Source organism: Stenella coeruleoalba, assembly GCF_951394435.1.
Source record: "Stenella coeruleoalba genome assembly, chromosome: 9".
In the NCBI taxonomy this organism is placed as follows: Eukaryota; Metazoa; Chordata; class Mammalia; order Artiodactyla; family Delphinidae; genus Stenella; species Stenella coeruleoalba.
The window spans coordinates 15091114-15107210 of NC_137155.1; the positions used below are offsets into that span (position 1 = coordinate 15091114).

Here is a 16097-nt window from a genome sequence, read left to right on the forward strand (position 1 = left end):
CCGCAAGAAAACTATAGAAATCGCTTTAAAATGATCACAGAGACCCCCCACACACCCCGTTTATCCTGTCCCCGCATCTCCACCTTCTTTCTTCATATGCTAAGAGTGAAAAGATCATCCCTCAGCCAACCCCACGCCCCTCTGTATCCCCAAACTACCCACGGCTCGTTTCTCTGGATTCAGACAAGGCACAATTCACTTTTGAGTTTTGGATCTTAATATGAGTTTAGAGCTAGGAACTATATCTTATCTAAAGCCTAGTGAGAGGTCTTTGTTTTTAAAACGGTGATAAAAAACCAAGATGTCAATGTTGAGAATGAAACAAGTCTTCGGCAAAATTACTATTTAAAATGGAGCAAGTGGGCTTCCCTGGTGGCACAGTGGTTGTGAGTCCGCCTGCCGATGCAGGGGACATGGGTTCGTGCCCTGGTCCGGGAAGATCCCACATGCCGCGGAGCGGCTGGGCCCGTGAGCCATGGCTGCTGAGCCTGCGCGTCCGGAGCCTGTGCTCCTCAACGGGAGAGGCCACAACAGTGAGAGGCTCACATACCACAAAAAAAAAAAAAAAAAAAAAAAAAAAAAGTGGAGCAAGTAACAGCTACTATAGGAGCCCACCCTTTCCTGAATAAAGTACTGTATATACTGCACTCTCCCTGGGCTGGGTGGCCTGTTTGTAAGAAATAAAGATAATGCTAGGGGCCAACGGGTCACTTTTCCTGCAACGGAAAGCAGAATTTGAAATCTGGACTATTACTGTACTTCAGAATTGGTTTATTCTTCATCCCTAATCAGCATGACCTCTTTAAATCCATTAGCTTCTTGAATAGAACATCTGTTTGGCGAGCTTTCCAAGGTACAAGGAAGGTACACTTTCCCGGGGCGATTCTATTGTTGGGATGTCAGGTTTTTTTTGTTTTTTTTTTTGCCAATGAGGTTGCAACTGCCAGTGGGGAGACAATTAAGAAGAGATGTGATTGGCCCCATACTTTGTTGACTCCCTTTTCTGTGCATCTTTAGTCTAAAGTGTAAGAAAATGCAACGTTCTCCTTCTTTTCAAAAGATATTCATTCAGTGACCTTAATTTCAGTTAAAAAAAAAAAAAGAGGTATGATTGGTTAAGCCCATTGGAGTTGGAATGCCTAAGTAAGCATTTGCCCTAATGGATGTGTAGAAGAAAGAGCATTTGAGAGAAATGCTTTTGTTCTCTCTTCTGTTAAATATGTTCCCCTTTAATCTGACTGCTCAGTCTTACAATCAGAGGGAAACAGTCACCTACGGCTAACTCAATTATCGCTGCTAATGGAGAACAGCAGAACCATGATGAAAAGAAAGTCACAGGCAACCCAGGTGCTCCTGCATTAACCTTTGCAAGTAGTAATGACAGGCAGCACAGCAGAGTCATGTGAATTGCATGCTAATGTCATTTCTTCCCTGCCCCTCTTCCTTATCCCCCCTTTCCATGAGCCGCTCCTTGGGGTGGGTACTAGCAAACCCTGGGTGACTGAGGAATTCTGAAGCAGAAACATGCTAGCAGTCTGAAAAGTGCAATTACCTACTTGGCGATTAACCGTAGAAATCTAAAAACCTCAGATCAGTGTTGGATTTAGCTTGGATGGAGCGCTGTCATTGTAGCAATGTCCCATTGTTAGGTATTGTCACCATGTGCGTAGTGATGTCTGGGGTAATAGGATCAGACACAACACAGTCTGTGACAACTCAGATTAATTGTAGATTTCAGCTGTTTTTCAAATTGAATGTAATTACTTGTCCAGCACAACACGTATGGAATGGAATTAGCCATTCCTATTCCTGGCAGAATCATTTTTTGGCCTACAGGATCCCTTTTGTTCTTCCATATGTGGATGTAGAAGGGTCTGCTTCAGGAATAAACAAAACCTTTAATGGGAGTTTCTTTCTCTTGCTACTTCACAACCTCCGTCTTTGCTCTACTGGTTTTTTAGGTCAAATAAAATAGGCAAGATGCCCCTTTTATCTTCAGGGTGCTAACGTTCTTATTACTAACACCTGGTTTTCTTTAATCCTGTCTGCCCACTCACCTGCTGATATTGCTGGGGAAAAAGCAAAACTTCTTGAAGACTGTAAGTGTCTTTCCGTCATTACCAGGCAGTGTGAAAATTTGACTGTGTCTTTGTTTTTGAATGAATGCTGTGAATTAAAACGCACGATTTTGTTTTCGTGACTAACGTCTTTTTAAGTGTGTGTGTTTACTGTGGCTAATCATTGCATTTAAATTCCAAGAAGCAGGTTTAATCTATTCCTTGCATGAATTCTGAAGACTCAGGTATTACTGTCTTTCTTTTACCAGTATTCTGGGCTACTAACTTCTGAGCTTTGTTCACATCTGATGTAACTCAGTGAGAAAATTCACTAAATTTGAAGAGAATGTCTGGTTCTAAATGCTGTTAAAGGCTTGCTGGAATAAAAACATGTCTTTGGGTATACATAGGAGGTGGGTGCATGAAAATGCTTCACCCGAGTTCGCTGTCAAACTTCTTCAACCTGTAGGACTGGGTAGACTAGTGTTTCTAAGTGTCATCAGTATAATGGCCCAGAGAATTTGAGAATTGTTTTGATGTGTGCAGAAGACAGGCACTCCCATTCACATCATCTCTGCGTGGCGTGCTCTAATCTATAACTGCTGCCTCTGACAGTAGGGCAACATCTGTCATCTACCTAAAAAAGTAGTTTTCAGGCATTTGAAAAATTCTTTGATATTAGATTAGCCAGGAAAATTATATAAAACCACCTTTTCCCCTTATTACTTCAAAGCCCTTGTTAGTTGCCAGTTGACCTAAGCACGCTTCAAAGAGGTACATCTAGGTGCTAAACTCTTAGTAGTTATGCGTGGCAGCTAAGCCAGCTCTGTTACAGACACATGAATAGAAGTTCTGGGTCTGCAACCATTACCCTTGCACCTCTGTCACTTACAGAAAAGCACAAAGAATTGGACTGAGTCACTCCTAAAAATCCCCCTACCCACCACCTATGCCCACCAGTCCCTGAGTGGGAAATTCTAGGCTTCTTTCCATCATCCCAAACTCTCTACTCCCAAAGCCTGAAGGATCACTCCAAAGTGAAGCTGGTCTAATTAAAAATGTTCATAGCTAACATCACTGAACCATTATAGGACTGGAATGTACTAAGAATTTTACACAAATTATTTTATTTAATTTTCCCAGCAACCCTAGGAGGTAGATACTACTTTTAAACCCTGTTTTTCCTCTATGGGAACGAGGGCTTACAGAAGTTAAGAAAATTGCTTGAAGTCTCTCAGCTGGTAAGAAATAGACTAGTTCTTAACCACTAGCCCAAACTGTTAACCAGCTTTGGTAACTGCCGGCTAGAAGCATGAGTGTCCTGTGAACAGTGCTAGAGGCTGGGAAGAGCAGCTGGCTAAGGAGGACGAGGAAGGGATGGATCTTGCTAAAGGAGTTGAAATTGACGCTGTGCAGTATCCCGCAGTTAATAGGTGCACAATAAATGATGGCAATTATGAGTTTCATTTTTTATCTATATTTTAGGTGTTATTTGGATGTTTAGTAAGAGACGTCTGGTGAACAGCCCCGAGACTGCAGACAAAGCAAGAGAAGAGATCCATGTTTACAGATTTATAAGGCATTGAACATGGAAATGATCAATTTAGCCCTGGCAACAATTCACCACAGGAAAGAAAGACAAAAGCTGAGGACGATTATTAAGCTTTGGGAAATACTTGATTGACAGGTGGAAGAAGTTTCACAAAGGAAGCACAGAGCATAGGTGGAGAGGAAAGGGACGATCCAGAATATGAAAAATGATCCAGATAAGTCTTTACATGGTAAAGATATCCTGTACATTGTAAGATGTTTAGCAGCATCCCTGGCGTCTACCCACCAGATGCCAGGACCACCCCCATCCCAGTGGTGACAACCAAAATGGACTCTGGATGTGGCCAGATGTCCCCCAAGGACTGGGGGCACATGGCCCCTGGTTGAGAACCACTGGTCTGTGTAAACAGCTCTCCTTCGAGTTGTGCAAGGCAGTGGCTTCCACCAGGAGAGTTCGCTTCTCTTCTCTGCTTTGTGCCTTCCTAGTCAAGCTATTTTGCTGCTCTGAGCAACAAAAGAAGTTGAAATGGATTATTTCTCCAGTCCCTTCCTGTTCTACACTCTGTGGTTCTGATTTCACAAGAAGGAAGACGTGGTAATCTTAGAGTGACCTGAACATCAAATGTCCACGTACCAGCTTTTTTCAGATTCAGTTGCTCCAGATCAGAACAGTTTCTCCCTACAATTTGATAATAAATGATCAGATAACACTTTGAAGAGTGAAATGAGAATATTGTTTCCTAAAACAGAGAGCTTCCCAATTCAATTTCTCTTCTAAAGAAGTTTGTTTTATCTTTGCTTCTAGTAGCCACCTACCTCCTGGCTCTAATAAGACATGTCAAGTCTCTAATTTTAACCATCTTTTTCACGTTAGCTTCTCAAATATATTTGTTACCAATGTATTAATTTACATGAGCCCAGTAATGAACTACAAGTCCATAACTCTTTCCCAAGAAAGATGCAAATTTACCTCATAACTTAAATTTCATTGAAAGGCATCATTTGAATCAAAACTATCAGAGAAATTTCTCATTGTTACATCAGAAATGAAACATCTTAATATTAAGCTTATATTGGTAATTATTTTCCCATACTTTCAGAGTGGGGAAATGGGCTTTATGAGCACATATAAAGTTACCAAAAGGGAGTTATACCTTGACTCCAAAGTTTTAGGAGGCTTTTAGCTTGCTAAAAATCTGCTGAGGGGGTGTGTTACCACAGTGGAAATTACTAGAAACATTTGGAGAATATTTAGTCTAGGGTAAGTGATTTTGATATAGAAAAAAGTGATTGCTATTATGATATTAAATGATTTATTTCTTTACATTGTTCTTCTTTCTACCATTAAGTGGTACAACCTCCAACCATTACTCAACAGTCTCCAAAAGATTACATTATTGACCCACGGGAGAATATTGTAATCCAGTGTGAGGCCAAAGGGAAACCTCCTCCAAGGTGGGTGTGCTTTGTGCTGTTATAATATTGATAATAAGCATTGATATTCATGTTGAAGTTAATTTCAGGTCCTGCATATTATTAAAGTATCATTTGTAGGTTCATTGTTTTGTCTCTCTGCTTAATTAAATTCTGTTGGTCCTTCTTAAAAACCCAGATGGTTGCATTTCCATACTGATACCTTTCTGTGATATGCTAAAAAATTGTGGGAAGGTGTGGAAAGAGCCTTCTGATGGCTTTATGACATGGGTAGATTCCTTCTCTATGGGCCTCAGTTTACAGATAAATGTAAAATAAAGAAGTTGAACTTGACAACTTCGAAGATCTCTCCTAGCTCTCTACAAGTCTATAAAATAGCCCCAAGTGGTTTTCCAAACATGGCAGTGTTCAGCACTCAGGATTCTCCATATGCACCTTGGCATGCGCACTGCACAGCCTTTTAGAGTTGGGAGAGACAGTAGACATTATCTGGTCCAACCAGTATATCTTACAGATGGGGAACTGATGCCCAGTAATGCTAGGTTAACCTATCCAAGGTCCCACAGCTCCTTAGTGGATGATCCATAACTTGTCCAGTAGTATCTGGAAATTCTGGAGGGTTAGATCATTATTTTTGAGAGATAATGTGTATTTTTTTAAGTTATAAAGAAGGGAAATTTTCTCAATATTTTATTTCCAAGTTTGTCTATGACGAGCCTTATTCATCTATCACAGACTGGCACCGGAGAAAAAAATGACCAAAGTATACCAAAAACTTCCATCAAAGGATGGCTTCAAAGCAATCTCTTCTGTCATATTATTAGAAACCCTTGAGCACTCAGGCCCTAATGTGATGTCCTTTGATGACACCCCTTTTAGTTTAACATTTAATTACTACCTCCTGTAACTCTTAGGCAGGATTTCTCCATCTCAGCTCTATTGATATTTTGGGCTGGGCAGTTTTTTTGCTGTGGAGACAAGAGCTTTTCTGTGCATTGTGGGATACTTTGCAGCATCCCTGGCCTCTACCTACAATAAGCCAGCAGCAGCCAACACCCCTGTCCCCTACCCTAGGAGTTGTGACAACTCCTGCTATAAGGATAAGCAGTGGGAAGGGAAATCCAGGAGGACTTGGAAATCATGGGAAAGTTCAGAGATTCATGCTTTTGTTAAGAGCGTGGCCATTGTTGATTTGTGACCAGTTATCAAGTATTTGATTACTTGGGCACTGGGACTTTTATATAAGGCAGTCTTTTACATAAATAAAACTGAAAAAGACGACTTTCAGTTGACAATTTGAAATACTTCCTAAGAAATTTACAAAAATCATCTCTAGAATTAAAAATTCTCAAAATATATTTGATATACAATGATCACTTTTAATAACCGACACTTAAAACACCATTGAGCTCATGTTTCCTCTCCTCCCAACTCATACTTTGCATTTTGGTAACTTGACACTGGTCTGATCACTTTTAAACACACACATATATTAGTACTTGTGAAGGCCTTTCTTCTTACACTTCAGCCCAGAGCAAATCTTTATAGGCAGGTTATCAATTCTATGAACAATGGAGTTTACAATTAAAATGCTAATAAAGCTCTAAAAGAGTGTGCCTTGGAGACCTACTTCCTATGTTTTCTTTGAAAGATGACAGGCAATCTGTATGCATGATTTCTTTATTGAGTCAGATTTTGGTTAGTTCTAATGAAGACATGTACCTTAGTATGTATGGCCGGCACTTTTTTCTAAGTCATAATTCAATGAAACATTTTAGGTGTGGAGCCTATTGTTCTTTTACTGAATACTAAAATCTAATCGTTATTTAGAAATCCATAAAATTGCCAGGAATTTGTTAGAGAGGAAATAATCCTGTTTTTCTGGGCTGTAAACAAGCTTAATCCTTTATGCGTTGGGCAGTTTCTCCTGGACCCGAAATGGGACTCATTTCGACATAGATAAAGACCCTCTTGTCACCATGAAGTCTGGCTCGGGAACCCTCACAGTCAACATCATGAGCGAGGGGAAAGCAGAGACCTATGAAGGAGTTTATCAGTGTACAGCCAGGAACGAACGCGGGGCTGCAATTTCTAATAACATTGTCATCCGTCCATCCAGTAAGTCAGACCTGTTCACCAAACAGGACCCTTTTTAAAGTATAGCTCCAACCCCAGCATCTGTTACACCATCTAAATACAATTACAAGAAAGCAATGGAATTGATTCCAGTACTCTGAAAATCATCACCCCTTTCCACTTGACCTCAATTCCTCAGCCTAATGCTTTGTCAATCCAATGTGTCTTTTGTACAAGTCCAGAATAAAACACCAGGGGTAAGGAAAGTGTATTTTTCCTCAAATTGATCTAATCATTAATTTCTCATGAATCTTATATTTAAGCATACTCCAAACAGCCAGATGGAAATAAATTAAGTATGAAATGGGTAATTGAGGTCTAAGTGTTATTTCTTTAAATGTTTTTTTAATTGAAGTACGGTTGATGTACAATATTATAAAAGTTACAGGTGTACAATTTTTAAATGTTATACTCCATTCATAGATACTGTAAAATATTGGCTATATCCCCCATGTTGTACAATATATCCCTGTAGCTTATTATTTTTTAACATCTTTATTGGAGTATAATTGCTTTACAATGGTGTGTTTCTACTTTATAACAAACTGAATCAGCTATACATATACATATATCCCCATATCTCCTCCCTCTTGTGTGTCCGTCCCACCCTCCTTATCCCACCCCTCAAGGTGGTCACAAAGCACCGGGCTGATCTCCCTGTGCTATGCGACTGCTTCCCACTAGCTATCTATTTTACATTTGGTAGTGTATATATGTCCATATATACACTACCACTCTCTCACTTCGTCCAGCTTACCCTTCCCCCTCCCCGTGTCTTCAAGTCCATTCTCTAGTAGGTCTGCATCTTTATTCCCATCTTGCCCCTAGGTTCTTCATGACCCTTTTTTTTTTTTTTTAAGATTCCATATATATGTGTCAGCATACGGTATTTGTTTTTCTCTTTCTGACTTACTTCACTCTGTATGACAGACTCTAGGTCCATCCACCTCACTACAAATAACTCAATTCATTTCCATTTATGACTGAGTAATATTCCATTGTATATATGTGCCACATCTTCTTTACCCATTCATCTGTTGATGGACACTTAGGTTGCTTCCGTGTCCTGGCTATTGTAAATAGTGCTGCACTGAACATTATGGTACATGACTCTTTTTGAATTATGGTTTTCTCATGGTATATACCCCGTAGTGGGATTGCTGGGTCATATGGTAGTTCTATTTTTAGTTTTTTAGGGAACCTCAATACCGTTCTCCATAGTGGCTGTATCAATTTACATTCCCACCAACAGTGCAAGAGGGTTCCCTTTTCACCACACCCTCTCCAGCATTTATTGTTTCTAGATTTTTTGATGATGGTCATTCTGACTGGTGTGAGATAATATCTCATTGTAGTTTTGATATGCATTTCTCTAATGATTAGTGATGTTGAGCATCCTTTCATGTGTTTGTTGGCAATCTGTTTATCTTCTTTGGAGAAATGTCTACTTAGGTCTTCTGGCCATTTTTGGATTGGGTTGTTTGTTTTTTTAATATGGAGCTGCATAAATTTTGGAGATTAATCCTTTGTCAGTTGCTTCATTTGCAAATATTTTCTCCCATTCTGAGGGTTGTCTTTTCATCTTGTTTATGGTTTCCTTTGCTGTGCAAAAGCTTTTAAGTTTCATTAGGTCCCATTTGTTTCTTTTTGGTTTTATTTCCATTTCTCTAAGAGGTGGGTCAAAAAGGATCTTGCTGTGATTTATGTCATGGAGTGTTCTGCCTATGTTTTCCTCTAAGAGTTTTATAGTGTCTGGCCTTACATTTAGGTCTGTAATCCATTTTGATCTTATTTTTATTTATGGTGTTAGGGAGTGTTCTAATTTCATTCTTTTACATGTAGCTGTACAGTTTTCCAGGACCACTTATTGAAGAGGCTGTCTTTTCTCCATTGTATATTCTTGCCTCCTTTATCAAAAATGAGGTGACCATATGTGCATGGCTTTATCTCTGGGCTTTGAATCCTGTTCCATTGATCTATATTTCTATTTTTGTGCCAGTACCATACTGTTTGGATTACTGTAGCTTTGTGGTATAGTCTGAAGTCAGGTAGCCTGATTCCACCAGCTCCATTTTTCTTTCTCAAATTGCTTTGGTTATTCGGGGGTCTTTCCATACAAATTGTGAGATTTTTTTGTTCTAGTTCTGTGGAAAATGCCATTGGTGGTTTGATAGGGATTGCATTGAATCTGTAGATTGCTTTGGGTAGTGGAGTCATTTTCACAATATTGATTCTTCCAATCCAAGAACATGGTATATCTCTCCATCTGTTTGTGTCATCTTTGATTTCTTTCATCAGTGTCTGAGTATAGGTCTTTTACCTCCTTAGGTAGGTTTATTCCTAGGTATTTTATTCTTTTTGTTGCAGTGGTAAATGGGAGTGTTTCCTTAATTTCTCTTTCAGATTTTTCATCATTAGTGTATAGGAATGCAAGAGATTTCTGTATGTTAACTTTGTATCCTGCTACTTTACCAAATTCATTGATTAGCTCTAGTAGTTTTCCGGTAGCCTCTTTAGGATTCTCTGTGTATAGAATCATGTCATCTACAAACAGTGACAGCTTTACTTCTTCTTTTCTGATTTGGATTCCTTTTATTTCTTTTTCTTCTCTGATTGTTGTGGCTAAAAGTTCCAAAACGTTGAATAATAGTGGTGAGAGCGGACAAAATTGTCTTGTTCCTGATCTTAGAGGAAATGGTTTCAGTTCTTCATCATTGAGAATGATGCTGGCTGTGGGTTTGTCATATATGGCCTTTATTATGTTGAGGTAAGTTTCCTCTATGCCTACTTACTGGAGGGTTTTTATCATACACGGGTGATGAAATTTCTCAAAAGCTTTTTCTGCATCTATTGAGATGATCATATGAGTTTTCTCCTTCAGTTTGTTAATATGGTTTATTACATTGATTGATTTGCATATATTGAAGAATCCTTGCATTCCTGGGATAAACTCCACTTGATCATGGTGTATGATCCTTTTAATGTGCTGTTGGATTCTGTTTGCTAGTATTTTGTTGAGGATCTTTGCATCTATGTTCATTAGTGATATTGGCCTTTAGTTTTCTTTTTTTGTAGTTTCTTTTCTGGTTTTGGTATCAGGGTGATGGTGGCCTCGTAGAATAAGTTTGGGAGTGTTCCTCTCTCTGCTATATTTTGGAGGAGTTTGAGAAGGATAGGTGTTAGTTCTTCTCTAAATGTTTGATAGTATTCGCCTGTGAAGCCATCTGGTCCTGGGCTTTTGTTTGTTAGAAGATTTTAAATCACAGTGTCAATTTCAGTGCATGTGATTCGTCTGTTTATATTTTCTATTTCTTCCTGGTTCAGTCCTGGAAGGTTGTGCTTTTCTAAGAATTTGTCCATTTCTTCCAGGTTGTCCATTTTTTTGGCATAGAGTTGTTTATAGTAATCTCTCATGATCCTTTGTATTTCTACAGTGTCAGTTGTTACTTCTCCTTTTTCATTTCTAATTCTATTGATTTGAGTCTTCTCCCTTTTTTTCTTGATGAGTCTGGCTAATGGTTTATCAATTTTGTTTATCTTCTCAAACAACCAGCTTTTAGTTTTATTGATCTTTGCTGTCATTTCCTTCATTTCTTTTTCATTTATTTCTGATCTGACCTTTATGATTTCTTTCCTTCTGCTAACTTTGGGGTATTTTTGTTCTTCTTTCTCCAATTGCTTTAGGTATAAGGTTAGGTTGTTTATTTGAGATGCTTCTTGTTTCTTGAGGTAAGATTGTATTGCTATAAACTTCCCTCTTAGAATTGCTTTTGCTGCATCCCATAGATTTTGGGTTGTCATGTTTTCATTGTCATTTCTTTCTAGGTATTTTTTGATTTCCTCTTTGATTTCTTCAGTGATCTCTTGGTTATTAAGTAGTGTATTGTTTAGCCTCCATGTGTTTGTATTTTTTACAGATTTTTTTCCTGTAGTTGATATCTAGTCTCATAGCATTGTGGCCGGAAAGGATAGTTGGTACGATTCCAATTTTCTTAATTTTACCAAGACTTGATTTGTGACCCAAGATATGATCTATCCTGGAGAATGTTCCATGACCACTTGAGAAGAAAGTGCATTCTGTTGTTTTTGGATGGAATGTCCTATAAATATCAATTAAGTCCATCTTATTTAATGTATCATTTAAAGCTTGTGTTTCCTTATTTATTTTCATTTTGGATGATCTGTCCAAGGTGAAAGTGGGTTGTTAAAGTCCCCTACTATGATTGTATTACTGTCCATTGCCCCTTTTATGGCTGTTAGTATTTGCCTTATGTATTGAAGTGCTCCTATGTTGGGTGCTTCTTCATCTGCTGCGTGTTTCTGTCTTCTCATTTTGCTTAACTTACTGTATTTGGGGTCTCCTTTTCGCTGGCTGCAGGTTCGTAGTTCCTGTTTGTTTTGGTATCTGCCCCCAGTGGCTAAGGTTGGTTCAGTGGGTTGTGTGGGCTTCCTGGTGGAGGGGACTAATGCCGGTGTTCTGTTGGATGAGGCTGGATCTTGTCTTTCTGTCAGGCACAACTGCATCCAGTGGTGTGTTTTAGGGTGTCTTTGACCTTATTATGATTTTAGGCAGCCTCTCTCCTAATGGTTGGGGTTGTATTCCTGTCTTGCTAGTTGTTTGGCATAGGGTGTCCAGCACTGTAGCTTGCTCGTTGTTGAATGGAGCTGGGTCTTAGCGTTGAGATGGAGATCTCCGGGAGAGCTTTCGCCATTTGATATTACGTGGAGCCGGGAAGTCTCTGGTGGACTAATGTCCTGAACTCGGGTCTCCCACCTCAGAGGCACAGGCCTGACACCCTGCTGGAGCACCAAGATCCTGTCAGCCACACAGCTTCTCCGGAGAGTCTCTGAAGACCCGGTGGGCTCAGGAGGCAGCTGGCGGCCCCTGCGAGGTCCTCCACGAGGTCTCCCTGGTCTCCGGCATCTGCTGGACCCCGAAGTAAGCAGTGACTAGAGAACGGGCAGACTGAGAGCCCCAGCAAGCTGGCTGGGCCTGGGTGACTGCATGGAGGCTGCCACAGGAGACAAGTGGGGGCCTGCGGGCATGTGTGGCCTGGGCCACCGCCAAGCTCTCCTACGGCAGCAACCGCGAGATGGATGGCACGGAAGCCACACTGGGGCCTATCCTTGTAGCTTATTTTATACATAAGAGTTTGTAGTTCTTGACTCCCTACCCCTATACTGCCCTTCCCCCATCCCTCTCCCCACTGGTAACTGCTAGTATCTGTGAGTCTGCTGCTTTTTTGTTATATTCACTAGTTTGTTGTATTTTTTAGATTCCACATATAAGTGATATCATACAGTATTTGTCTTTCTCTGTACAGAGACTTATTTCACTTATCATATGCTGTCCAAGTCCATCCATGTTGCTGCAAATGGCAAAATTTCATTCTTTTTTATGGCTGAGTAATATTTTCCATTGTATATATGTACCACATCTTCTTTATCCATGCATCTGCCCGATGGACACTTAGGTTGTTGCTTCTATGTCTTGGCTATTGTAAATAATGCTGCTGTGAACATTGGGATGCATGTATTTCTTTAAACATTTTTATTTCAAAATTTCACTGGAAATAGGGTGACCTCACTATCTTGATATTATTGTGGCTCTTTTTGCAATAGTCAGTACCCACATGCTCTCAACAACCCAAGAGCATGTATTTAAAGAATAGCAACCATTTGAAGTTCTTGTCATTTTTTAAAATGTTTATTATATATATAATATGTGCGCATTATAGAATAAACCAATTACAAATGAACAAAAAAGAAAGTTCAAAATTACTCGCAAATCCTTTCATTCAAGGAAATTACTATTCTTTCTATTTTTACCCAGGCATATATGTATGTACATGTCGAAAACAAGCTCATTCTGAAGTACTATTTTATAACCGTTTCTGCCTTATCTAGATATCATGTATATTTTATATTAATCTTATAAATAAGTATGCAGTGTCTAACACTGTATGATATTCAAAGGTGTACATGTACAGTTATTTGTTTAACAAATCTTTTGACATAGAAATGTTTTTCATTCTTTCATGAAGGGCACGCTTGTAGAAAAATTAGTTTGTATCTTCTTAAGGATTTATTTAATATAAATTCTTAGACATGGAATTGCTGACTCAGAATTCATACTACTAATGTCATTTTTTAACACCGTATTTAAAATTTTTTTTGTCGTTAATGTATATAAATTTCGAGTTACTATTTCTCCAAAAGTTTGGTTTATATTTCTTTCTAGTGCTCTTTTTATTTTCCAATGCAGAAATAACTTAGAAGTTATTGTTTTATTTCATTAGGATCACCGTTGTGGACCAAAGAAAAACTTGAACGAATAACACTTAGAAATGGCCAGTCTTTGGTACTGCCCTGCAGACCCCCAGTTGGGTTACCACCACCTATAATATTCTGGATGGATAATTGTAAGTTTTAAAAATAAGAACTTTCTTTCTTCAAGAGTCTTATGATTATTGGCTGTCCCAATCAATTATTACCTCTTGTGATTCATAAGATGTTTATAAAATGTCTTAGAGATTCTCAGGAAAATAAATCACATATCCTTTCATTCAGTCACTTTATTTTATTGAGCACCTACTATGTACCAGGCACCTCTCTGAATAAACCAAACAAAGGTCCTGCTCTCACTGAATTTATATTCTATGCAATGGGAATAAAAGCGGGGAGAGAAGGAAGCGGAGAATAAATGCATTTAGAAAACATGTGTCAGTTGGCAGTAAGTGCTGTGAAGAAAAATAAGCAGAGTTTTGAGCAGAAACTTACAGGAGTGAAAGAGCAAGCAGGCCCTTAAATATCTGGGTGGAAAGAGAAAAACCAGTTTAAGCCCCAAGGGCAGGAGCATCCCTGGTGTGTGTAAAATCAGCAGGGAGGCCAGTGTGCCCGGGCTGACTGACCCAAGGGCGACAGTGAGAGAAAAGGTCAAGAAAGTCCAGGGGCTCCAGTGCGAAGGGCTTTGGCTTTTGCTTTCAGTGAAGTAGGGAGACATTGAAGGAGTGGCTTCACCTGAATCAAAACAAATAGTAAGAGCCTCACTTTGGTTCATGTGTGGAGAACAGAGAGGACGAAAGGGGGAGAAGGGCGTTCTGTTAGGAGGCCAGTGCTGTGATCTGGGCAAGAGTTGACGGGGACTCGGACTTGGGTAGTGGCAGTCAAGTAAGTAAGAAATGGTCAGATTCCAGGGACTCCCCTGGTGGTCCAGTGGTTAAGATTGCACACTTCCAATGCAGGGGGCGTGGCTTTGACCTCTGGTCAGGGAACTAAGATCCCACGTGCCACGAGGCCATTAAAAAAAAAAAAGAAAGAAAGGAAGGGAGGCAGGGAGGGAGGAAGGAAGAAATGGTCAGATTCCAGATATAATTTGAAGGTAGATCCTCCAGGGTTTATCGGGGTCAGGGTGGAGGCATGAGACAGAGGAATCAAAGGTAACCCCAAAGTCTAATCAAAGGTAACTCCAAAGTCTAAGACTGAACAACTAGTAAAATGGAATTGCCATTTCCTGAAACACCAGAAGCCCATCAAGGGAAGGAAATCAAGCTGTTCAGGATGTGTTATGTCTCTTCTTTCAGTTTCGTTCTTTTATCCCCAACAACAGCTAATTTTCTTTTAATTTAATTTTTTACTTTATATTGGAGTACAGTTGTTTCACAATGCTGTGTTAGTTTCAGGTGTACAGCAAAAGTGATTCAGTTATACATATACATATATCCATTCTTTTTCAGATTCTTTTCCCATATAGGTTATTACAGAATATTGAGCACAGTTCCCTGCACCATACAGTAGATGCTTATTGATTATCTATTTTATATATAGTAGTAACAACAGCTAATATCGATTGGACATTTACTAAGTGCCTGTCCCTTTGCTAAAGACTTTACATAAGTTATCTCATCCATTTTCTACAGCAGTCCCAGGAAGCATTTCGGATGAGTCTTACCACTTTTTTTTTTTTTTTGCGGTACGTGGGCCTCTCACTGTTGTGGCCTCTCCCGTTGCGGAGCACAGGCTCCAGACGCGCAGGCTCAGCGGCCATGGCTCACGGGCCCAGCCGCTCCGTGGCATGTGGGATCTTCCCGGAGCGGGGCACGAACTCGTGTCCCCTGCATCGGCAGGCGGACTCTCAACCACTGCGCCACCAGAGAAGCCTAGACTCTTACCACTTTTTAGATGAGGAAACTGAGGCACAGAGAATTGAAGTCATTCATTAGGCAGTTTAACATCTGTTCACCCCATCCCTATCCTTAGGGAATTGTTTGTTGCTCTGCTCTCCCATCCTTCCACACCTCCCCTTAGCATGTTACGTTGGAGACTAGGGACCAGGGTTTGGGATGAGAGGCTTGTGACGCATCCTTGTGGAGGTTCTGCTGGGAGACTAGGAACCAGGGTTTGGGATGAGAGGCTCGTGACGCATCCTTGTGGAGGTTCTGCCGGGAGACTAGGCACCAGGGTTTGGGATGAGAGCCTTGTGAGGCATCCTTGTGGAGGTCTCCAGCAGGAATCAGAGCTACAGCTACATGAATCCAAGGAAGACTCAGGGCTCTTGCCGACAATGTGTGAATGTTAGTGCTGCAGAGATGCTCTGTAGAGCCGGGGACTGGAGGGGAGGACGAAGGGAGGGAGTGCAGGTGGTGAAGAGCAAAGCCTGGGGACTGAGACCAGGAGCCTCCAGGGGCCAAGAACTTAGGGAGCCAAGGAAAGTAGATGAGAAGAAGCAGTCACTTAGGTAAGAAGAAAACAAAAAGAGAGGGTGTCCCCGGGACGAGGGGAAGAAAAAGTGTCAGGAAGACAGAATATCAGCCGGTTCAAATACTGCTGAGAGATCAGTTTCCAACCTGACTGAGAAATGAGTATTACATTTGGCAACACGGTGGTCGCTGTTGACCTTGACAAGAGTCCTTTGGGTAG

The 16097-nt window shown here is 40.3% G+C and overlaps 1 protein-coding gene across 12 annotated transcripts in view; it reads left to right on the forward strand.

Moving 5' to 3' along the window:
* Positions 1–16097, forward strand: part of NRCAM (neuronal cell adhesion molecule) — a 318457-nt gene that overhangs the window by 227147 nt on the left and 75213 nt on the right. For 7 of the 12 annotated variants that reach the window (XM_079931528.1, XM_079931531.1, XM_079931525.1 and 4 more), the window contains 4 exons: positions 2082–2099; positions 4958–5063; positions 6964–7160; positions 13478–13600. In XM_079931528.1, the coding sequence (XP_079787654.1) occupies positions 2082–2099; positions 4958–5063; positions 6964–7160; positions 13478–13600 (444 nt within the window). Of the gene's footprint in view, positions 1–2081; positions 2100–2901; positions 3839–4957; positions 5064–6963; positions 7161–13477; positions 13601–16097 lie in introns of those variants that run through there. The other 5 variants (XM_079931533.1, XM_079931530.1, XM_079931534.1 and 2 more) reach the window with 2 other exon arrangements.